The 25,096-nt window shown below is 36.9% G+C and overlaps 2 protein-coding genes across 2 annotated transcripts in view; one reads left to right on the top strand and one right to left on the bottom strand.

Annotated features, from left to right (window-relative positions):
- LOC142336170 (ERO1-like protein beta) overlaps window positions 1–25,096 on the top strand; it is a 459,014-nt gene that overhangs the window by 131,421 nt on the left and 302,497 nt on the right. The window lies entirely within an intron of this gene.
- LOC142346837 (uncharacterized) overlaps window positions 16,621–25,096 on the bottom strand; it is a 236,672-nt gene continuing 228,196 nt past the window's right edge. Inside the window, exon 13 of the mRNA XM_075398892.1 lies at window positions 16,621–17,425. Coding sequence (XP_075255007.1) covers window positions 17,276–17,425 — 150 coding nt within the window. The 3' untranslated portion in view covers window positions 16,621–17,275. The remainder of the gene's footprint in view (window positions 17,426–25,096) is intronic.

The following is a 25,096-nucleotide window of genomic DNA, read 5'->3' as shown; positions in this document are numbered from 1 at the left end:
AACAATAGGATAAATTAAATTTGGCATCAGGCGAAATGGCATTGGGTGAAATGGCAGGTTGGGTATAATGACATTGGGTAAAATGGCTTTTGGTAGTATGGAATTGGGCAAATTTTCCTGACAGCAACTGGCGATACTGTCCAACTACAGGCGCACGCTTCTCAAAAAGATCAAAAATCTTTGCAGGTCAAGTAATCATTTTCTGGTTCTGGAATGAAAGGCTCTGAATTTTCAATCCTTTGAATAATAAAATCTTCATGAGTTATTCGCAAACAAAATGTATTTTATGTGAGTTTTTATACTTGGCGCAGGGGCTCTGTCAAGGAAAACTATGAACTCACGTGTCGGTGTTTTTTTTTAATTTTGCGTGGAAAAATTAAGTTTTAATTTTAGCAGATTGATACGTTAATGCAAAATCAGACCACTGTCCATTGAAATTCGGATAACTCGATATTTAGTGCTCGTGCAAAGACAGCAGAAATATTTTCCCAGTTGCATTTTTTCATAAAACTTCTAACATTCTATTACACTGCCAATTTATCAGCAGTTGAAAATAGAGAGACTGGCAAAAATACGGCTAGCTGGTGCATTTTTTCCGCATAAAAGCAGAATTACTGTGGATAACCGGGTATAGCTTGGGTTGCCAGATTATGATCCAGCGAGTAGAAATTGTAATTAACGACCAGTTATTATGGTTTTGACCAAAAACAATTATGTATGGGATAAAAAGCAGCAATATTCTGTTTCATTGCTGATTGTCTCAAAGTTGCTTTTTAATGACTTCAAACATCCTAATAATATATCTCATCGATTATTTTAGTTTTTGGTGAGCTAACTTCGATTAAGATAGAGGAAAAACGTATCGAAAACTTTAGAAAAATTGCAAAATCTACTGATGACTCGTTTTCGATGTTTCTATAATTGACAGATTGACTCAGCTGAAAGAAAACATGAACCAGATTTCTGATAGAGATGAATTGCAGTATTACAGTATCTTTTGAAGAAAAAAATTACATTTTTAGATAATCATAGTAATCTTTGTAAAACACTGAAAAACTTTGTTTGAATCCAATGAATTTAAAAGTATTAGTCTCCATTAATTAGCGGGATCTTGATTGGAGCAAGTGAAATCTCATATGGAGCAATAAAAAATCGCTTTCTTCATTGTATAATATGATTGAATTTTGAATTGAAGGTTGAATTTGTTTGCGTTTTGCTTGTTGATATAAGAATTTTCGGAGACTGCATCAAAACGCTTTAAACTAAGCAAGAAAATTGAATCATTCGAGAATTAGAGAATAACAAAATGATTTTTACAGCAGAAATTAGAAATTTACAGGAGAGATCGGCTTAGTAGATCAAGATGGCGATTTTTTTTGGTTTGAAAACGGCTCAATAACTGCCTGTACAAAAACTCATTTTCAGTGAGAAAAATCAAGATAAAAATCTCATCACAATGATTTTGAGCAGGAGTCCTAAATAAAACCAAATATGTTTTAATTTCAAAAATTTTCAAGAAATATTTGGAACGTAATAAAATAAATAGTCTCCATTTGCAATTGTCAATATATTCCTTCAAATTTTCCGATGTATCATTAGATTTCCATACTTGCTGAGAAGATTTAATTTAACTCTTATAGTAGCCAGCTATATTGATCAGTTTGAACTCATAAGATCCTTCCTCAGATTGACGATTCATTTATATCAAATCAGTGACTTGAATCGTTTTGCCTGTGTCAGAATAAACTGGTAGACTTTTCCGATATTTTAAACGATGTTTGGGATTTGAGTTTTGATTTAAAGTCTAAAAAAACTTCATGATGCCTTCACAAAATAACTAATATTTTAGAAATAGCTTGAAGTTTTCAAAACGTTGTTTACTTATCACCATGTGTTATTTATTGAGACAAGTCACCGAGAGGACAAAAAAAGATGTTACTGAACCAGGGGTACAAAGCGAGGATGAAGTCGGGGAAAAAAAGGTCACAGTTAAAGGCAATGCAATGAGGTGTGCTACTGTAATTGCCCTGCTAACGATAAAATTGTCTTCTAGCAGCTTCCATGGCCTATTAATCTGAACCTAAGGGGAAAAAGAAAATTTGTTGCTTGCGTTTGACAACCTAGCCGAGTGCTGCGCCATGTCTGTTGGGATCGAAAGAATAGGCCATTGATGAAATGCTGTCGTGTTTACTGCTAGAACGGTCGGCTTCACTTTCACACATAAATATCATTAGCTTTTTTATTAAATATAGGTGTGGTACGGTTGTACCTTATTAAGTTCAAATTATTTCATTTAAATACCAATTCTGTTTAAGTTTGTCCTTGCCTAATCAAAAGTCAGTTTTCACCTATTTTAAGTTTACCTCCGACTAATAAGTCAAGTTTTCAGTTGTTCACATAACCCACTTTCATCATCCTGTCATTCTCTCAACTTTCATCATATAATTCAGTTGCTTTTATTCTACTCTGTTTTCCAATAAGAAGAATCCTATTGTCTTCGATGAGGATTTTCACGACAGATAAAATACGGTTGTATTTGCAGCTCAATTGCTAAAACAAACTAAAAATGGTAATCCCACAAATTAGTAAAAGCTTGGATTCGCACCTCGAATCCCACTCTACAAACTTTAACCGGATTTGTGGCTCAGATACGTATCTCCACAGTCAAGAATATCACAATAGGCTTTGGAACCTGGCTAGTAGCGTAATATTCATTTTCCATACTGCCAGTGTTGATTTGTGGTAGCATTCATGTGTATGCACAAAAGATCAAACAGTGAAAATGATGTCTGGCAAAGTGTGTTTTACCAGAATACGAAGTGATTCCATGGGACTTCCGAGGATTCAGAGATCCTTTTCTTCGTCTCTAGTCTGTTTTGACTGAAAATTTGAGTTTATATGGACTGAAGTTTTTGAGGGTTTGCAATCAATCATTTGGAAACGCACAGGCATTGACCGATTGTCACTTTGACCGCTTCTGATCTGACTCTGAGGCTCACAAAAATTTTTTAGTTACTCCTGGATTCCATTTGAAAAGTTGCTGACAGGGCCGTCTTGACAACGGCGATCAGTTCCACGCTTCTGGGTGCTACTAACGCCTCGTCTACACAGAGCAGTATGAAGCTGTGATCATTTCTCACCGAATCCGTTTTACCACTTGTCAGCGGCCTGTTTCAGACCGTATATTAATTTATATAGTCGAATACCATGTTTATTCATTAAAACGGCTGATGCAGTTACAACTCTTGCTTTTTAGGGAAGTAATGCAAGAAAACCAGCCGGACATCAAACCAGAGTCTCACATGGCCTTGCTTCGATGATAGTTGAACTGCAAGCTTGATGATATTTGGCTTACAATATGCGCAAAAAAACGCGAAATCGTTTAGTTCTCCACTTTGTTTGAAGCAATTAACCGTATAGCTTGCTTTGCATTTTTCGATTTGACCAATGGGCAATAATTTCAGTTTATAGATCCATTTGTTTGGAATTAGATTTTTGTTATTTGGTGGTCTTATTAGATTCCAAGTCTTGTTGACATGGAGCATCTTGTTATTCATTGCGCAGTGCCACAGGCCTCAATCAACATCCTGTGCTGCTTCATAGACTGCTATGGATTCCACATAACGATATCGAAAGGCAACAAGATTGGTTATCTACAAATTGCTAAATTATTAGCTCTTGTACCTCTTCTTGGAGCTCTGTTTTTCTGCCTGCTGCTGAGCGTCTTCAATCTAACCAAAGGTCTGTTTGATTGAAAACCGTCTGCCTCACTGCCCTCTCGGGACTCTGAGTTCCTCTGACTTGCTTTTGTTGCAATAGATCGCTCATCTAATTGTTCTTACTCAATATCCAAAGTCTCTCCTTTAGGCGTTCTTTCTTGAGTGTTCAGGCTCTCCACGTCAAGCCACTCAAACTGTATCGTAGTCAATGTGCCCTGCTTCTTTGTTTGCCATTGTCTGGTTGAAGGCTAGCGTGTTGCCAAATTTGCAATTGTTTTGAACCCCATCTGTTAGGTTAGGCTTCTCAGTTTCTTATGCCACTTCAGATTCCATGCTGATCGCATGCTGGACTGCAATCAAATTGCATGAGTTTGGTTTCAAAACGAGGATTCCGTTGTCACCCTTAGTTTTAGCCATATTTTTTCCTGACCTCTCTGTCTCTCTTCCTCGTGCACACCGTTTACGTAAAGATAGATCTTAACCATTGAAAACTCAGTTTAGTACATCGATTTAGCTCTGCAGGGCATCTCTCTTCTACTTTTCTTGCAAGGCGTTGGTTTGTTAAAATCTCTCTCCTTCTCTTCCTCTTGATGTCATGACAACCAAAGTATATAGTTTTTTAATTAAATGTTTGTGTTTTGCACCTCGCAATAATTCTGCTGGGCAATTTTTATCTCCTTGGACCGCAATCATGTTACTAGTTTTTACTGAATAAAGAATTACTGCTATCCGCATTACCTTGGAAAGTCCAGAGTCAGTGAATAAACATCTTGCCGTGTCCAGCAATGTCCTGTTGCATCCTTCAGCTAACCTGTTCTGTATAAGCGTTTTCAGTAAATGAAACTGCTCAAAAAACTACCTTGTACTGTCTGGTCTAAGCTTTCTGGCTGTACCCAGCCTTTAGGTCAAACAAATTCAGGCTGCGCATTGCTTCGCTATTTACGTTCACCAAAAAAACTAACACAATTTTTGTGTAAGGGTCTCCAAACAAGTTAGAGAATTGGTACCCTGTCAGTGACTCGTCTCTGAAAAATCCAATCACATCTGTGGAAACTCTCTCGAGAGTCTCTTCTGCTTGGTCTTCTGCCAGTTTTTCAAAATTGACTTGTATTCTCAACCAATGCGCGCACAATTCACAATGTTTCAAGTTCCGCCACTGTCGCTGGTACATTTCTCTGGATTTAGATGACCAATTAACCTGTGCCACTTTCTTGCAATGTCATTTTTTATGCTGATGGAACTCGTTTTGAAGTCTAAAACGCTGTGTGACGTGACTTAATTTTAACCAATTTCTCTTCCAGAGTTTCAAGCAACAGTTCTTTTTCTCAAAAATTGAAACTATTTCCGCACTCCCGGCATCTTGAGACTGATAGGAAAATTGAAAAAAAGCAGCCGCACGCAAAACATTCTCGACTTTACAAAGGAATTCTCCTTTGTTTGAGGATAGATTGATCCTCACGCAGCCTTTTCTCAACACCCTTGGAATCTCTTCATTAGGATTTCCGACTACTGACTGAGAGTGCACTAAGTCCAAGAAGTAAACAAGGTTTGTCAAAAGATGGTCTGCATGACCGCTGTCCACTAGCATGCCTGATTTGTTCCGCTGGATGAGAGCTGCCAGGGACGCTTTGTCTATTGTTGGCCAATTGGAGCCATTGCAATTGACTCATGTCTGCCTTCTCTCTCTCTCTCTTTGTCTCCTGTATGCTTCTTCTAAGTGACACTTCTCTCCAAACTTGATGTATTCCGGTTTATTCTTCCTCTTGCCGTCCTTGGCAAAGGGTCTATAAATTCGACACGCAAAACAATTTCCTTACTATGTTCCCTTCTTGAAGTCAGTGCAAGCTAGTGCAAGCGAACCATTTTGTCTGTTGAGTCTCCGTGCTGTGCTCCCATGGGAATTTTGCTGCCATTTCCTCGACTCTCTTTTTTGCAGGGTGGAAGTTTTACTCTGAAAAAATTCAAATCCCATTAGCAGACACTTGGGCACGAAAGCGTTGAAATGGGTTTTTGAGATTACTTCTGCTATTTAAAACCTTGTGAACAGTTCTTCTCCACTGATACAGAACGTGTTCAGCTTCTCAGATTCCTTGAGTTGTAGTCGAGTGAACTGCGCCACCAAATAATAACCTCGGACGTCTGCAAACCTGAAAACTCTTGCAAAATTGTCAAGCTGTTCGCTTCATCTCTTGTGCTGTCATCTCCCATTGAATTTTGTCCCATCAGCATAAAACTGTTTCATCTAGAGTCAGTGTCAGATATTACCAAACACTGTTCGTTTGCTTTCTCCTTGATTACTACAATTTCCCTCTCAAATTCGTCCTTCGGCACCTTTCAGATTCTTTTCTAACCTTTGCGTGTCTCAGTGGTAAGTGGTGCCAGCTATGGGTTCGCTTTTTGTGTCCCCAATAAAGTAACTAAGCAGAGAAAAATAATGACTGTCGGAAAAACTAGTTTTAAATTTTAAGCTTGTTGAGACTGAGAAAACTTCTAAGTTCGTAACTTTTTGACATATAAATCTTCGAAGGCGGAATAAAATCTTTTATAATTAAGCTTGAAAATTGATATGATTAGGAAAGAATGATAATAACAAAACGTTTTTACAGTTGAAATCAAAAATTTAGAGAGAAGATCTGATTCAGAGTTCAAGATGGTGGTTTGGATATGTCAGATGAAGACTCAAAAACTGTCCCTATATTTACCAATTATCAATGAGAAAAGTAAAGCACCATGATTTATAGCGGGGTCCTGATTCTGAACAAATATGGTTAGCTTTTATAAATTTCCCAGAAAACATTCACAGGGGATACCATAAATGGTATAGTCTGCGTTTGCTCTTTTCTAAGAATTGATCATACTTCAGGAGGTATCTTTTTAATTCAGAACTTGCAGAGAATATTTTACATCAAATTACATCACTCTAAAACTAGCCATCTAGATTCATCAGTTTGAACCGAGCATTGATTGCAAATAATATTTCTGAAAGAACCAATAATATCAAATTGATGACTTGAATCAAATTGCTCGTTTCTGAAAAAAAACTGATAAGCTTTTTGATATTTTTGAGTTTAAGTCTTCAGTTTGGAGCAAACGCCTATTTTTCTTGAAGAAGTTTTCAGAAAACAGTTAATCTTTTAGAATTAGACTAATTTTTTGAAAACTTTTCTCCTTTTCCCGTAGATATCATGTGTCATTCTTTTCATCAAAATACTCTCTTTATAAGAAACGTGCTGAACGAGACTCCTTTCAAACCAATTTTTACCTACTGTACTAGTTTTTCACCCACTTGCGTAAATAAAACAGAACCGGCAATTCTCAGGGTCGGGGCAACGCACAATACTATTTAAAATTAAGTGGACACACATGTTTGAAATAAAACAAACGTTACTCGATAACATATTTTTAATGAAGGCAAAAATTACTTTTCCGCTTTTTAGTTTTATAAACAATGCCACCAAATCAACCAAAGCATGTATATCCTTTCATGCGATGATACGTTTCTTGTATACATTAAAAAGAACAAAGTGAAATAAATGGAATAAACAATCGAATAGAATAATTGATCGAGAGCCAAAGTTTTGCAGAAATGTTTACCAAACAAAATAGAAGTCATTGGTGATTTTATCAAACAAAAAATACAGTCGATTAACGCCGGTCGAATTGATTTCGGAAGATTGGCAAGTGGTTGGGTTCAGTTGTAGCTAGTTTAGGCTCAGGAAAGCTAGCTTAAGAAAAAAAATGGTTGGGTTGCATTAAGGGTACGAAGGGAGGATGAAAGTTCGGAGTGAAAAAGAGAGGCGTTAAAGAATGGAATGAGGGGGGGGGGGATGGGGGATGCAAACCGTCAAAAAAATAGTCCTTCAAACCATGAACTTGTCTTCTCGCAGCTCCAGATTTTTTTTTCAATTTTTGAAAAGTTTGGAAAAAGAAGTTTTTGAAGAAATTTTTTTGAAAAAAAAAATTGGAAAATTTTTGAACAAACCGAATTTTTTTTTAAAATTTGAAATAAAAATTTCTGAAAAAAATTTTGAAAAAAAAAATTTTAAAAGAAAAATTTGGAAAAAAATTGGAAAAAATGAAAGTGTCACACCCCGTTGTAGATGTGCGTTACAGAAACTGTCCCCCCGTTGAGGTTTGAAGTGTCCCACAACGTTGTAGATGTGCGTTACAAAAACTGTCCCCCCGTTGAGGTTTGAAGTATCCACCCCGTTATAGATGTGCGTTACAAAATCTGTCCCCCGTTGAAGTTTGAAATGTCCCAACCCGTTGTAGATGTGCGTTACAAAAACTGTCCCCCCTTGAGGTTTGAAGTGTCCCACCCCGTTGTAGATGTGCGATACAAAAACTGTCCCCCCGTTGAGGTTTGAAGTGTCCCACCCCGTTGTAGATGTTCGTTACAAAAACTGTCCCCCCGTTGAGGTTTGAAGTGTCACCCCCGTTGTAGATGTGCATTGCAGAAAATATCCGTCCCCCGTTGAGGTTTGAAGTGTCACCCACGTTGTAGATGTGCATTGCAGAAAATATCCGTCCCCCGTTGAGGTTCTAGCTACTTTCTTTTACTACTGGTAATTGATGTAGGAAGTGTTAATTATTGTCGTTTTTTGTTGAAAACAACGAAAAGGCTGTGATCGGTTTTGGCGAAGTAAAGCCGACGAAAAACGACAATTCTTATGCTTGAGTCCGACGAAGTTAACACGGGTTTCACATGTTGGCTTTATATTAAAATAAAACTATTCAAGCTGAACATTATTCAAATGTGACCTACTAACGACCGGCAAATTGATTGGTAACTAAAAAAGTGTATTTAGATGGGTGCCTCACTAATTAGTGGCCGGAGGCTTTCGTTGACGGCGGGGGGGGGGGGGGGTGGTGAAAGTGGAGAGGGAATATACAGTGTGATCAATCGTGTTTGTTTACGGTTGGATTGAGTTGGATTGGGGGAGGGTTTGACTAGTGGGGTAGGCATACAAGGACGAGCAGGAGGGTCGGCGCGAGGGGGAAGCTAAACCGCCAAAAGACACTGTCCCTCATACCATAAGCTAAAGTGTCCTGTGCAATTTTATTGACGAGCAGACCAAGAGATTATTGAGGATCTGAAAAAGCTGCTGAACAACCTAATGCTCTCCGGATTTAGCTCTTTCTCCAACTTTTGAGGAAAAAATATCATTGCTAAGACGAAAAAACTATCAAGCCTCAATTGCGTTTTAGGAAAGATTACGTTAAAAGTAATGCTATTAGAATATCGAGAAATACCCGAAAAGTCGTGCAACATAAGTTGTAAACTTAACAGACATTACCATATACAGAAATATCAAAAATTTACAAAAAACTGAAAACTAACTGCCTCATAAAAGTAGACAAAGTTTTAAAGAAAAGAAATATGATTTTTTGTTTGGCGGTGCGTGTAGATGGGAGAGGAGGGAACTGATGGAGGATCAAATAGTTGAGGTGGCATGGGTAGGTATTAGTGGGGGTACGTGGGTGGGGGAGGATGGGTTAGGTGGGTCAGGGGTTTGGTAAGTTCTTTTGGATCTGTATTGTTTCGGTCCCCAGAATAGTAAAAACAACCTTAAAACCCAACCAAAGAACTTGTGAAACCAGGCCTGATGTTATCTCGTGCAAAACTATTTTGAGTCAGTGAATAAACATCTTGCCGTGTCCAGCAATGTCCTAATGCATCCTTCAACTAACCTTTTCTGTATAAGCGTTTTCAGTAAATGAAACTGCTCAAAAAAACTACCTTGTACTGTCTGGTCTAAGCTTTCTGGCTGTATCCAGCCTTTAGGTCAAACAAATTCAGGCTGCGCATTGCTTCGCTATTTAAGTTCACCAAAAACACTAACACAATTTTTGTGTAAGGGTCTCCGAACAAGTTAGAGAATTGGTACCCTGTCAGTGACTCGTCTCTGAAAAATCCAATCACATCTGTGGAAACTCTCTCGAGATTCTCTTCTGCTTGGTCTTCTGCCAGTTTTTCAAAAATGACTTGTGTTCTCAACCAATGCGCGCACAATTCACAATGTTTCAAGTTCCGCCACTGTCGCTGGTACATTTCTCTGGATTTAGATGACCAATTAACCTGTGCCACTTTCTTGCAATGTCATTTTTTATGCTGATGGAACTCGTTTTGAAGTCTAAAACGCTGTGTGACTTGACTTAATTTTAACCAATTTCTCTTCCAGAGTTTCAAGCAACAGTTCTTTTTCTCAAAAATTGAAACTCTGTCCACACTCCTTGCATCTTGAGACTGATAGGAAAATTGAAAAAAAGCAGCCGCACGCAAAACATTCTCGACTTTACAAAGGAATTCTCCTTGGTTTGAGGATAGATTGATCCTCACGCAGCCTTTTCTCAACACCCTTGAAATCTCTTTATTAGGATTTCCGACTACTGACTGAGAGTGCACTAAGTCCAAGAGGTAAACAAGGTTTGTCAAAAGATGGTCTGCATGACCGCTGTCCACTAGCATGCCTGATGTGTTCCGCTGGATGAGAGCTGTCAGGGACGCTTTGTCTATTGTTGGCCACTCGGAGCCATTGCCACTGACTCATGTCTGCCTTCTCTCTCTCTCTCTCTTTGTCTCCTGTATGCTTCTTCTAAGTGACACTTCTCTCCAAACTTGATGTATTCCGGTTTTTTCTTCCTCTTGCCGTCCTTGGCAAAGGGTCTATAAATTCGACACGCAAAACAATTTCCTTACTATGTTCCCTTCTTGAAGTCAGTGCAAGCTAGTGCAAGCGAACCATTTTGTCTGTTGAGTCTCCGTGCTGTGCTCCCATGGGAATTTTGCTGCCATTTCCTCGACTCTCTTTTTTGCAGGGTGGAAGTTTTACTCTGAAAAAATTCAAATCCCATTAGCAGACACTTGGGCACGAAAGCGTTGAAATGGGTTTTTGAGATTACTTCTGCTATTTAAAACCTTGTGAACAGTTCTTCTCCACTGATACAGAACGTGTTCAGCTTCTCAGATTCCTTGAGTTGTAGTCGAGTGAACTGCGCCACCAAATAATAACCTCGGACGTCTGCAAACCTGAAAACTCTTGCAAAATTGTCAAGCTGTTCGCTTCATCTCTTGTGCTGTCATCTCCCATTGAATTTTGTCCCATCAGCATAAAACTGTTTCATCTAGAGTCAGTGTCAGATATTACCAAACACTGTTCGTTTGCTTTCTCCTTGATTACTACAATTTCCCTCTCAAATTCGTCCTTCGGCACCTTTCAGATTCTTTTCTAATCTTTGCGTGTCTCAGTGGTAAGTGGTGCCAGCTATGGGTTCGCTTTTTGTGTCCCCAATAAAGTAACTAAGCAGAGAAAAATAATGACTGTCGGAAAAACTAGTTTTAAATTTTAAGCTTGTTGAGACTGAGAAAACTTCTAAGTTCGTAACTTTTTGACATATAAATCTTCGAAGGCGGAATAAAATCTTTTATAATTAAGCTTGAAAATTGATATGATTAGGAAAGAATGATAATAACAAAACGTTTTTACAGTTGAAATCAAAAATTTAGAGAGAAGATCTGATTCAGAGTTCAAGATGGTGGTTTGGATATGTCAGATGAAGACTCAAAAACTGTCCCTATATTTACCAATTATCAATGAGAAAAGTAAAGCACCATGATTTATAGCGGGGTCCTGATTCTGAACAAATATGGTTAGCTTTTATAAATTTCCCAGAAAACATTCACAGGGGATACCATAAATGGTATAGTCTGTGTTTGCCCTTTTCTAAGAATTGATCATACTTCCGGAGGTATCATTATAATTCAGAACTTGCAGAGAATATTTTACATCAAATTACATCACTCTAAAACTAGCCATCAAGATTCATCAGTTTGAACCGAGTATTGATTGCAAATAATATTTCTGAAAGAACCAATAATATCAAATTGATGAATTGAATCAAATTGCTCGTTTCTGAAAAAAAAACTGATAAGCTTTTTGATATTTTTGAGTTTAAGTCTTCAGTTTGGAGCAAACGCCTATTTTTCTTGAAGAAGTTTTCAGAAAACAGTTAATTTTTTAGAATTAGACTAAATTTTTGAAAACTTTTTCTCCTTTTCCCGTAGATATCATGTGTCATTCTTTTCATCAAAATACTCTCTTTATAAGAAACGTGCTGAACGAGACTCCTTTCAAACCAATTTTTACCTACTGTATTAGTTTTTCACCCACTTGCGTAAATAAAACAGAACCGGCAATTCTCAGGGTCGGGGCAACGCACAATACTATTTAAAATTAAGTGGACACACATGTTTGAAATAAAACAAACGTTACTCGATAACATATTTTTAATGAAGGCAAAAATTACTTTTCCGCTTTTTAGTTTTATAAACAATGCCACCAAATCAACCAAAGCATGTATATCCTTTCATGCGATGATACGTTTCTTGTATACATTAAAAAGAACAAAGTGAAATAAATGGAATAAACAATCGAATAGAATAATTGATCGAGAGCCAAAGTTTTGCAGAAATGTTTACCAAACAAAATAGAAGTCATTGGTGATTTTATCAAACAAAAAATACAGTCGATTAACGCCGGTCGAATTGATTTTGGAAGATTGGCAAGTGGTTGGGTTCAGTTGTAGCTAGTTTAGGCTCAGGAAAGCTAGCTTAAGAAAAAAAATGGTTGGGTTGCATTAAGGGTACGAAGGGAGGATGAAAGTTCGGAGTGAAAAAGAGAGGCGTTAAAGAATGGAATGAGGGGGGGGGGATGGGGGATGCAAACCGTCAAAAAAATAGTCCTTCAAACCATGAACTTATCTTCTCGCAGCTCCAGATTTTTTTTTTTTCAATTTTTGAAAAGTTTGGAAAAAGAAGTTTTTGAAGAAATTTTTTTGAAAAAAAAATTGAAAAATTTTTGAAAAAACCGAATTTTTTTTTTAAATTTGAAATAAAAATTTCTGAAAAAAATTTTGAAAAAAATATTTTTAAAAGAAAAATTTGGAAAAAAAATTGGAAAAAATCAAAGTGTCACACCCCGTTGTAGATGTGCGTTACAAAAACTGTCCCCCCTTGAGGTTTGAAGTGTCCCACCCCGTTGTAGATGTGCGTTACAAAATCTGTCCCCCTGTTGAGGTTTGAAGTGTCCCAACCCGTTGTAGATGTGCGTTACAAAAACTGTCCCCCCTTGAGGTTTGAAGTGTCCCACCCCGTTGTAGATGTGCGATACAAAAACTGTCCCCCCGTTGAGGTTTGAAGTGTCCCACCCCGTTGTAGATGTGCGTTACAAAAACTGTCCCCCCGTTGAGGTTTGAAGTGTCCCACCCCGTTGTAGATGTGCGTTACAAAAACTGTCCCCCCGTTGAGGTTTGAAGTGTCCCACCCCGTTGTAGATGTGCGTTACAAAATCTGTCCCCCCTTGAGGTTTGAAGTGTCCCACCCCGTTGTAGATGTGCGTTACAAAAACTGTCCCCCCGTTGAGGTTTGAAGTGTCCCACCCCGTTGTAGATCTGCGTTACAAAAACTGTCCCCCCGTTGAGGTTTGAAGTGTCACCCCCGTTGTAGATGTGCATTGCAGAAAATATCCGTCCCCCGTTGAGGTTCTAGTCACTTTCTTTTACTACTGGTAATTGATTTAGGAAGTGTTAATTATTGTCGTTTTTGTCGAAAACAACGTAAAGGCTGTGATCGGTTTTGGCGAAGTAAAGCCGACGAAAAACGACAATTCTTATGTTTGAATCCGACGAAGTTAACACGGGTTCCACATGTTGGCTTTATATTAAAATAAAACTATTCAAGCTGAACATTATTCAAATGTGACCTACTAACGACCGGCAAATTGATTGGTAACTAAAAAAGTGTATTTAGATGGGTGCCTCACTAATTAGTGGCCGGAGGCTTTCGTTGACGGCGGGGGGGGGGGGGTGGTGAGAGTGGAGAGGGAATATACAGTGTGATCAACCGTGTTTGTTTACGGTTGGATTGAGTTGGATTGGGGGAGGGTTTGACTAGTGGGGTAGGCATACAAGGACGGGCAGGAGGGTCGGCGCGAGGGGGAAGCTAAACCGCCAAAAGACACTGTCCCTCATACCATAAGCTAAAGTATCCTGTGCAATTTTATTGACGAGCAGACCAACGAGCAGACCAATTTTATTGTAAACTTAACGAGCCTCTCCGGATTTAGCTCTTTGTCCAACTTTTGAGGAAAAAATATCATTGCTGAGACGAAAAAACTATCAAGCCTCAATTGCTCTTTAGGAAAGATTACATTAAAAGCAATGCTATTAGAATACCCAGAAATAACCGAAAAGTCGTGCAACATAAATTGTAAACTTAACAGACATTACCTTATTCATAAATGTCAAAAAATTACAGAAAACTGAAAACTAACTGCCTCATAAAAGTAGACATAGTTTTAAAGAAAAGATATATAATTTTTTGTTTGGCGGTGCGTGTATATGGGAGAGGAGGGGACTGATGGAGGATGGAGTAGTTAAGGTGGCATGGGTAGGTATTAGTTGGGGTACGTAGGCGGGGGAGGATGGGTTAGGTAGGTCAGGGGCTTGGTAGCTTCTTTTGGATCTCTATTGTTTCGGTCCCCAGAATAGTAAAGACAACCTTAAAACCAAACTCAGCAAACCAAAGAACTTGTGAAACCAGGCCTGATATTATCTCGTGCAAAACTTACGATTCTATAGTTATCAAAAAAACGGACTTCAAATTTAATTAGTCCTTAAGAATTAACTCTCAATAAAAAGGTAATCCAGTATCCGTAAATTAAACTGACCGCAAGTACTCAGTTAAATTTGAATTAGAGAGCCTACGTTTATCTTTATGAGGGAGAAATGATTTAAAATAATTTCTTTTGCTTGTAAGAAGAAATGCGTGAACAAAAAAATCAAAATACATCGCTGAAAGACTCATGAATAGACTCGCAGCAAAAAAAAATCTAATTCAGTAATTACTAAAGCCAACCTAGAGTAATCAACTTCAGCAAACTGCGGCGTTAAACCAGATAAAATCAAGTTTAAAGAGAGAAAAAAACATTGCATACATTTATAAGTTTTTGAATGGCTGCGCAGCTATTTTGAAAATGTTTTCAGCAATATTTGAATACTGTTAATTTGACCAAGAGCATAAACTATAGAAAGCAAAACGAGCAAAACGAGAACAATCAAGTGAGGTCCTTATCTTAGAAAAATTTCGTTACATATTGATTGACATACACTACACTAAATTGTTTAAAAAATGTCTTCTCTTGTCTTCTTTTCTTGCAGATGTTAATATAAAAACAGTGGCGAGGAAAAAATAACGGATCCAAAAAGTTATTGCACCATTGTCCCAGATTTTTGTATTATTCAATGCTCTCTAACAAGTTATTTTGTTTGTTGATGCATCGCAAAATGGTTAAAGATCTACTTAGCTTTTGCTTTAACAAAAGTTCACAAAAATTTTTCCTAACATTATAGTAACTTTGCTTCAAGGATAATTTGGTAAAGTCTCTGTTAAATTAGAGATCTACCACACATTAGAAAATTACAAGAAAAACAAGTAGAAAAGGCAAAAAGAAAAATACGAAGGCACTGTGTTCAGTTACGAAACACTGTGTCAATTTAATTTACTCATAATTCATTGCTATCAAAAGAAAACGTCGGCATATCCAAGAGGAAGTTTATTTTATCCAAAAGGAAAATTTCGGTTTACAACAGAAAATCGACGAAGGATAACAAAACTGCCGAAGTACAATGTCCCTAAAACGCAAAATGACCCAAATGGTCAATTTTTTCTCAACCTTCATTTTCTGGTTAATACAACGGCGAAAAACCAGTTTGACCGTAAAATTTGAAGCTAAGTTTTAACTAGAAGTTTAAACAAAAAATTCCTACTTTGAGATTTTTGAGAATTATGTGTAATCAAAAACCCTTATTGTTCTCTACTTTTGACTTTTTTGTTGAGCATGTTGGCCTCACATTCACTTTTGGTTCGTTGAAAACCTTAGAGTGAAATTGTAGCAGATGAAAAACTGAATGTGCGCCCCCAGCCAATCAGAGACTGAGAAGACTCTATTCTCTTTTTATATAGCGCTTGTAAGGCTGACTTCAGTCAGTCTTGTAGTTAAAGTTGAGCACGCCATGTGTATTCTCAATATCTTGATTCCGGTGTTAACAATATTATACGCCATTATAATTGAAGTATTCATTCAGCGTTTTACTGAGTCGGTTAGTCTGAGAGAATTAGGTAAGCCTACTTCGCGCGCAGAAATAAGTAGCCCTAACTCTTTATACCTTAAGGCTGTAAAAGGAGCCCTCTTAGGGTCTGCCTTACAGGCCTTATATAATTGCTACAAACTTTGCATGAGAGCACTCAAAGTCTAAACTTTGGTATCTGCTATTTTCACTAGTGCCATGTAAGGCGTCACAACTAACAATGAAAAAAATTGAATTGAAACTAATGTACAATATTTACACTTGGATTTAACAATTCACAATCTACAATTAAAATTTCATTTCATTTTGATTATCATTTATTCAATTCTATAATATATCTAGTACCCAAACTCTAATAAAGAAACTCTGCCCAGCTGTAACAATTACGATGAAGGAGGTCAAAGTGCAACAACAGTGAACCTGGTAGGAAATTCCCCCCCCCCCCAAATATTACCCCAGCAATATTGTTAGAATAATGACGCCCTTTTGTCTCTAAAGCAATTGACTAAAAATGACGGCAACCATGTTTGTTTGAGACTGATAAAGTACGCATGACATTTTTGACTTTCTCTCCACAAGACTAATACCAGTTCAGATAACTACTGTTTAAATCCAATTTTTAATATCAACACAAACTTTATTTGGCCTATATTGATCATAACACAAAAATGGGGGTTTTCCTACTATACATAGCCCTTTAAAAATACCACCACCCATTATGGCATTATTGAGGGGGTCAAGAGACGTTCTAGCCCCACTGAACTGGGGTGGGAGGGGAATCATCGGAAAGAGCCCTAATTCGAAGCAGAGGCCGCTTTGGGAGCAATGGTTGTTGCGAGCAAGTTTTTTTCAAAGTTGCCATTTGACATTTCGCTCACAGGTAAACTGTCGCAATAGCTCACAAATAAGTCACATAATTAGTCCAATCATTTTGAACCCACAAACAAACCAGGTTTTATTTATGAAACGGTTTCGCACGCCCTGTACTCATTAAAATTGCTTGCAGAAAAAGATCACCTTAATAATCATTCTCTTTTTTGAGAAGCATTCATAACTATAAGTCAGTCGGTCAGTGGGGTGAGGGCATGGAACCTGTCCTTTCTAAATTGACTATAAAGTTTTTTCATTGTTTAGTTGATTTGTAAAAGCAGTTGAATTTGATAATTTCTCGTTTTGGGTGATATTTGGTTCTGTTCTTGCGTGACAAGCTAGCACAATCAGTTCGTTATCAAAAGAGAGTTTGTCGGCCATTTAATTTTTTATGGACCACCACTTAAAAACGGTAATAGTTCAAATAGAACTAAGAAGCTGATCATGAAAGAAGAACAGATCCAAGTTATTTCACTTATTACAACATGGGGATTATCACTTCTAGATACTATGCAACGCCTCGCTTTTGGGTATTCTGATCATAGACGATACAGCCTGTCGTAGAGTCTGTCCAGACTTCGTTCAAGGTCACGTCTCTTTCTGGCCCAGTAAAGTTCCTGGTCGTATTTCTCCGCGTATTTGGCGCTTCCACTTACGTAGGGACTGTGGAGTCTTGCTAATCGAGCCTCCTGAAATGATAATCAGCAATATAGTGTTCAGGCCTAAAGCCGAGAGGATAGACTAAACAAATCCTAGTTAAAATCAATTGCGAGGGAAAAGCACATGCAAACTCTTGCGCTTTAAATTTCAAGGGCGCATAGCCTAACGGATAAAGCGTCTGACATCGAATCAGAAGATTGGGGGTTCGAATCCCTTTGTGGTCGCAATTTTTGGTCATACAGATGACACAATAGTTGGTAACTATAATTTTCCTGTAACAATGTTGCGGACATTTTTCTTTTATGCTGCTATAGAACATTTACAGTAATACAAAGTAAAAGAGCCACATTCAGTTAAATTATGAATGAAGTGAACCGCAATTATGCTCGTGTGCAAAGCCTCATGGGGGGAGGGGGGTTGTGAAAGACACAAGGATATACAAGAAGAGGTGTAAATGTAAAAATGTACTACAGTTTTTGTTTAAAATATATATTTCACTCCAAATAATGTATACGTAATTTTATTTGCACAGTGTGCAGGTAAGGCCATGTGCAGGTAAAATTTAACAGCACAATTTCCCTCAAAATTAATTACCTGCACATCATTCAGGTAAATTACCTGCAACTTTATTTTTAATGCTTAATTTTGAAGCAAAAAGTTGAAGCACAGTTGAAAAACTAATTTGTAAGTAATCTTTTCAGACATGAAAAACGTTTTCATGGAGCCTCTATATGATTTTTCCCAGGCTAGAAATAAATGATCAGTATTAGGTTTTAAATTTTTATTATTGAATAACTATACGAGAATATGAAAAGAAATTATAATGATTTTAAGACACTCATTGCTTAATTTGGAGGTTTGAAAACTAATGAACCAAAAGAATGCTTAAATCTGTGAATTCAGTCTGAAAACAAAATTTGAATGATCTTTTCAGCTAACCCCCCCCTTCTATATGTTTAAAAAAGATGTATGCATTTGAGTTATTACGCATGCATGCGTATCAATAGGAAAACTATCCGAATGGAAAATTAGCCGAATGGAAAATTAGCCGAATGGAAAATTAGCCGAAAAATTGGGAACTTCATAGAATATCAACAAATTAAACAGAAAACCTTTACAATTTTCGACAAATATGAGAAACACTATCCCAATATTGCTGAACAGACAAATTACCACTTCGATACAAGTGCTTGAGACGGAGATTTGGCGGCCGATCAAAAACACAAAACATTTCCATTGAAATGTTTCCCTTCAACCAAAAACCGTATACATAATCAAAAAAGATGAGAGCTGAGGATATCGTTGAAACATGTCCGCAATTGTTGTTTTGTAGTAATGAAAGGTGGCAACCATCTCGTGTTCGGGTAAAAATAACAGAGCAAATATTTTTTTTCGAGAATTTTCGATAATTTTTGTCTTTTGCATAGGCTTGTGAAAAACCGAGCTCTTGCAATTTTCGAAAAATGCACTGTGTAGTGAAACCAGCACACATAAAGAATCGAAGCAGGGAAAGTCGTTTTCAAATCACTAATAATTCCAGTTTCGTAGTCAGTCAGCAATGCTTCTGGAACAACATTTTTGGTCCGAAATTTTGAAAAAATTTTCGTAAATATTTTGTGACTTTGAACCGAAAAGCGCCCATACTACTGGATTTTTCCAATCATCGTTGATCCCAGCTGTTTCAAAAATTGTTTAAATTTGATAAAATGGTGCTGGTGCGGTTTTGAATGTTCCATCTGAAAGAACATTTTTCGATCTAACCAAAAATTCCGATCCTTGTTTTGTCGCAAAAATTAAAATTCCTTCCTCTTGATGAAGCAAAAAATTTTGATTGTTCCTCGTTAATCTCCAAGTTTCCGGTATCAAAATTTCTTGCCAATTTTTTGGCGGTGGAGGCCTGCATTGTGATCGTTTGTAATTCAATCCGAGTCGAATCTTGTCGTACTGGGGTGGTAAAAATTTTTGATCCATTTCCTGTAAAAGTTTGTTGTAAGATTGGCGAGTGGTGTAGCCGGACTGCGGGAAACTGATTTCAAAACTTTCCGTCTAAACTTAAACTTTTCTTCCTCAATTTTTTCTTCTTGGGAGTCATGATTATGTGGAGTCGGCCGGTTTTGTATAGCTGCTAGGTTCCCATTCATAGAAAGTATTGATGTGCAGGTGGTAACTACGCATTTAAAGTAGACAGAATTGGGGGTAGTTTTGTTTTTCTTAAACAAAAAGTTTTCAACAACTAATTTTTGTCCGCCCCTGTGCTTATATTTTGTGAAGCTGAAGCTCATTTTTCAGTTCAATCTGGGCTAGAAACCGCAAAATATTTGAGTGAGAAAGTGGCGTTCTTGTAAGATAATTGCACGTCCTAGTTTTGTTTACTCTCTCAGCAATTAATTCTTCTAATAGGCCTAGTTTTGACTTTTTCGGCTAATATTCAAGTCGGCTAATATTCCGGACACCATTTAGAAGATACTATTAGAGCGGAGGTTTGAAAATATTATGTGTATAGGAGAAAGTTACTGCATATAATGTAAACATCAACCAAAAAGTTGTTCTTATTGCACTTTTAGTTCGTACTTACGAGCTTTGTAAAGTGGTGTAATACTATAATTTTCTTGAAAATTGTTACATTATATGGTTGTTGATGTATTATTACAGGAACGATATTATAAAAATAACTAACCTTTTCAGAAGGGAGCAAAATATTAATTTTTGGGAGGTGCCTAAATTTTGGCTCACGGTCTCTACTACGTAACTATCAACGTAAAGGGCATAAAAAAATGCACACATAATTTCGTCACTAGACTGCTCAAAATGGCACTCACTATGATTCTTAATGACAATAAAGGATCCACCAAAATGAACTAATGGGAGTCATCTATAACTATAGTTAGTCATATTCGGCCGATCGATGACTCAGTTCTGAAGCTAGCATCTTAAGAGCTCCCATTCACAATTTATCTTCATTATGAGTTCAATTTTCAATCAGCGCACACTGCGGCTTGACAAAGCAAAAGCTTGCAAAATTATCAACAATGAAATTTGGGAACCATAATTGAGTAAATTTGTAGCGTATAATTACTGTAGAGTTAGAACTAAACCCGCACTTCTACATAATTGAGATCTTAACACCCTTATAATGGTGCATATATAAATTGCATATCGCCAATACCAGCTCTTAATAGGATATGAAAACCAATATCAACGCAAAATCATTTATTAGCTCTAAGCAAGCTTATGAACACAAATTCTGTCAACGCGACTCAGCGAATGATTATAGCGGGATTTGCACAGAATACCTTACTCCATAACGCAACTATTCCGAATCAACATTAACAAGTAAATTTATTCAAAAGGATGAGAGCGACGATTTTCAGATATATTTGCAATTTTTTTGGTTTTCTGCCAATATTTCAAGATCAATATGGAGACCTCTATTTTTAGGTTAAGTATGTAATTTTGAGCTATACAAAAATATAGGACAACGAGATATTTAGAGTGCTGAAGCTATCAAGCGCGCATAGCCTAACGGATACAGTGACTGACTTCGAATAAGAAGATTGGGGTTTGAAACCCTCTGTGGTCGCACTTTTCACGTACATATGACAATATAGTTGCAAACTACAATCTGCATGTTACAATGTTGCTGTAACATTTTTCAATTATGCTAATATGGCATTGACAGTGGTACAGAGAAACATAACCACATATAGTTAAAGAGAAAAAAGAGCTACCCGCAATTATGACTAGGTGCAAACGTTACAGGAAAATTCATTAAAAAGGATGAGTGCAACAATTTGGGGATAAGAGTGCATCAGTCATTAGTTTTCTACAAAAATTTCAAGATCAATACGGGGACTTCTATTTATTTAGCTCTAAGTACATAATGTGAAGTATCCGAAAAAAAATCTGATAAACACATTTTTTAGAGTGTTGTCTATATCAAAGGCAGCTTAGCCTAACAGATATGGTTTCTTACTTGGAAGCAGAATTTCAATCCCTCTGTGGTCGTTTTTGTCAACGACATATGACAATATAGTTGCTACCTACAATTTGCATGTTACAATGGAGCGATGATATTTTTGATTACGCTGCTTTAATATTTGCAGAGTTTAAATTTGCAAACGGAAAAGAGCCACATATAGTAAAATTGGACAGAAGTTACCCGCAATTATGCTTCGGTGCAAATGTTGCAGGTAAATTTATTAAAAAGGATGAGAGCAACAAATTGCGGACAAATCAACAAAAATGTTTTAATTTTCGGCCAACATTTACACATCAAAACGAAAAGCTCTAAATTTTTGCTCTATGTGTATAATTTGAGACATCCGAAAAAAATTAGACAAAGACATCAACTAGAGTGTTATCTACTTCAAGGCCTAAGCTTTCTAATTTCGAAGCAGAAAATTTAAAGTAAAAATCCTCTCTGGTCGTACTTTTCTTGGACATATAATATTATAGTTGCCATCTATAAATTGCATGTTACCATGTTACGACGTTACTATTTATTATGAATGACTAGAGAAACAATTTGCGGATAAATTTGCAGAACTTTTTGGTTTTCTGCATATATTTCAAGATCAATACGGAGACCTCTCTTTTTTAGCTGTATGTAGAGACAAAGACAGTTTTAGAGTGCTGTCTCTACCAGGCGCGCAGAGCCTAGCTTATAAAACTCCTGACTTCGAATCAGATGTTTGAGGGTTTGAATCCCTGTGTGTTCGTAGTTTTCTCGTACATATGACAATTTAGTTGCTACCATGAATTGCCTGTTACAATGTTGCGATGATATTTTCTGCTTATGCTGCTATGACATTTACAACAGTACATAGGAAAAGAGCCATATATAGTTCAACTGGAAATTAAGGTACCCTCAAGTATGCATAGGAGCAAACATTACAAGTAAATTGAATAAAAAAGATGAGACCAACAATATGCGGATAAATTTGCAACCAATTTAGTTTTCTGCCGAAATTTCTAGATCAAAACGGGATCTCTAAATTTTAGCTCTAAGTGTGTAAATTGAAGTATCCGAAAAAAAATCAGACTTATAAACACTTTAGAGTGCTGTCAAGATCAGAGCCGCATAGCCTAACAGATAAGGGTTCTGACTTGGAAGCAGAGAATTGAGGGTTCTAATCCCTGCTAGGTCGTATTTTTTATCGTACCTATGAGAGTATAGTTAGGTACTTATAATTTGCCTGTTACAAGGTTGGTATGACATTTTTCGTTTATGCGGCAATGACATTTATAGCGGTACAACGGACAAGAGACAGATATAGTTAAAGTGAAAAAAAAAGTAACCAGTTATTATTCTTTGGCGCAAGGTTTATAAGTAAAATTATTGAGAAGGTTGAGACCGACAATTTTCCGATACATTTTTAATTTACTTTTTGGTTTTCTCTCTAAATTTTAAGATCAATACGAAGACTCTATTTCTTACAGCCCTAAGTATGTAATTTTGAGGTATCCAAAAAAAGACACAGACATTTTGAGAGTGCTTTCTCTACCAAGAGTGCATAGTCTAGCGGATAATGTTTCTCAATTCGAATCAGAAGATTGGGGGTTTGAATCCCTCTCTGGTCGTACTTTGCTCGTACATATGACAATATAGTTGCAAACTATAATCTGCATGTTACAACGTTGCTATAACATTTTTCAATTATGCTAATATGGCATTGACAGTGGTACAAAGAAACATAACCACATATAGTTAAAGAGAAAAAAGAGCTACCCGCAATTATGACTAGGTGCAAACGTTACAGGAAAATTCATTAAAAAGGATGAGTGCAACAATTTGGGGATAAGAGTGCATCAGTCATTAGTTTTCTACAAAAATTTCAAGATCAATACGGGGACCTCTATTTATTTAGCTCTAAGTACATAATGTGAAGTATCCGAAAAAAAATCTGATAAACATATTTTTTAGAGTGTTGTCTAAATCAAAGGCAGCTTAGCCTAACAGATATGGTTTCTTACTTGGAAGCAGAATTCCAATCCCACTTTGGTCGTTTTTGTCAACGACACATGACAATATAGTTGCTACCTACAATTTGCATGTTACAATGGGGCGATGATATTTTTGATTACGCTGCTTTAATACTTGCAGAGTTTATATTTGCAAAAGGAAAAGAGCCACATATTGTTAGTTGGTATCCGCAATTATGCATAGGAGCACACCGCACACGTTACCAGTAAATTCATTAAAAAGGATGAAAGCAACAATTTGCGCATAAATTTGAAAACATTTGAATTTTCTGCCAATTTTTCCAGATCAATACGGGGATTTCTAGTTTTTGGCTCAAAGTATATAAATTGAAGTGCCCGAAAAAAACCAGAGACACGAATGTGTTAGAGTGCTTTCAACATCAAGGCCGCATAGCTTAACGGATAAGATTTCTGACAACGAAGCAGACAATTGGGGGTTCTAATCCCTCGTTGGTCCTTCTTTCATCGTACATATGACATATTGTGTAGCTACATATAACTTGTCTGTCGATGTTGCTATGGCGATTTTTGTTTATGCGGCGATCATATTTACAGTGACACAGAGGACAAGAGCAAGACATAGTGGAAATAAAGTAACCCACAATTATTCTTCGTTGCAAACGTTACAGGTAAATTTATTAAGAAGCATGAGAGCAACAATTTTCCGTTATATTAGCCAAATTTTTGGCTTCCTGCTAAAACTTTAAGATCCATACGAAGACCTCTATTTTTTAGCTCTAAGTATGTATTATTCGGGTATAATAAAAAACAAGACATGGACATTTTGAGAGTGCTGTCAACATCAAGCCCGCTATGGAAGTACTTTTCTCTTTAATATAACACTATAGTTGCTACCTATAATTTGCATGCTACAATGTTGCTATTATATTTTTTGCTTATGCGCATAAATACTTTTAGTTTTTTGCCAATATTTCATTCTCAAAAAGAACACCTCTATTTTTAGCTCTAATTATAAAATTTTGAAGTATCCGAAGAAAGACAGACATTTTTCAGAGTTCTATCAACATCAAGGCCGCATAACCTGAACGCTTTATGGCAGCGTAACCTGACGCATAAAGCGTTTGACTGCGAATCCGAACATTGAATTTCGAATCCATCTGTGGTCGACCTTTTCTTGTACGTATAACATTATAAGTGCCGCTTATAATTTGCATGTTACAATGTTGCTATGACATTTTTTAATTATGCTGATATGACAATGACAGTGGTACAAAGAAAAAGAGCCAAATATAAATAAATTGAAAATAAAGAAACCACCATTTATTATTCGGCGCAAACGTTACAGGTAAACTGATCCAGAAGGATGAAAGCAAATAGTTGCTGATAAATTTGCAAAAAATTTTTGTTTTCTGCCAATATTTCTAGATCAAAACGGAGACCTCCTTTTATGGCTTTAAGAATATAACTTGACGTATCCAAAGAAAGATCTGACCCAGAAATTTTTAGAGTGTTGTCAATATCACGACCGCATAGCCATACGGATAAAGTTTCTGATTTCGAAAAAGAAGTTTGGGTTTAGACTCCCTCTATAGCCGTACTTTCCCCGTATTTACGACACTGTAGTTTAGAACCTTTAATATGCTTGTTACAACCTTGCTAAAAAAAATTTCGTTTATGCTGCTATGATATTTTGCCATATGACAATTTGCCGGATACAATGTTGCCATATTTTCTGCTTATGCAGCTATATTTACAAC

The sequence above is a fragment of the Convolutriloba macropyga genome, chromosome 1 (genome assembly GCF_964194025.1).
Source record: "Convolutriloba macropyga chromosome 1, txConMacr16.3, whole genome shotgun sequence".
Classification (NCBI taxonomy): domain Eukaryota; kingdom Metazoa; phylum Xenacoelomorpha; order Acoela; family Convolutidae; genus Convolutriloba; species Convolutriloba macropyga.
This window is presented reverse-complemented; position numbering and strand designations above follow the sequence as displayed.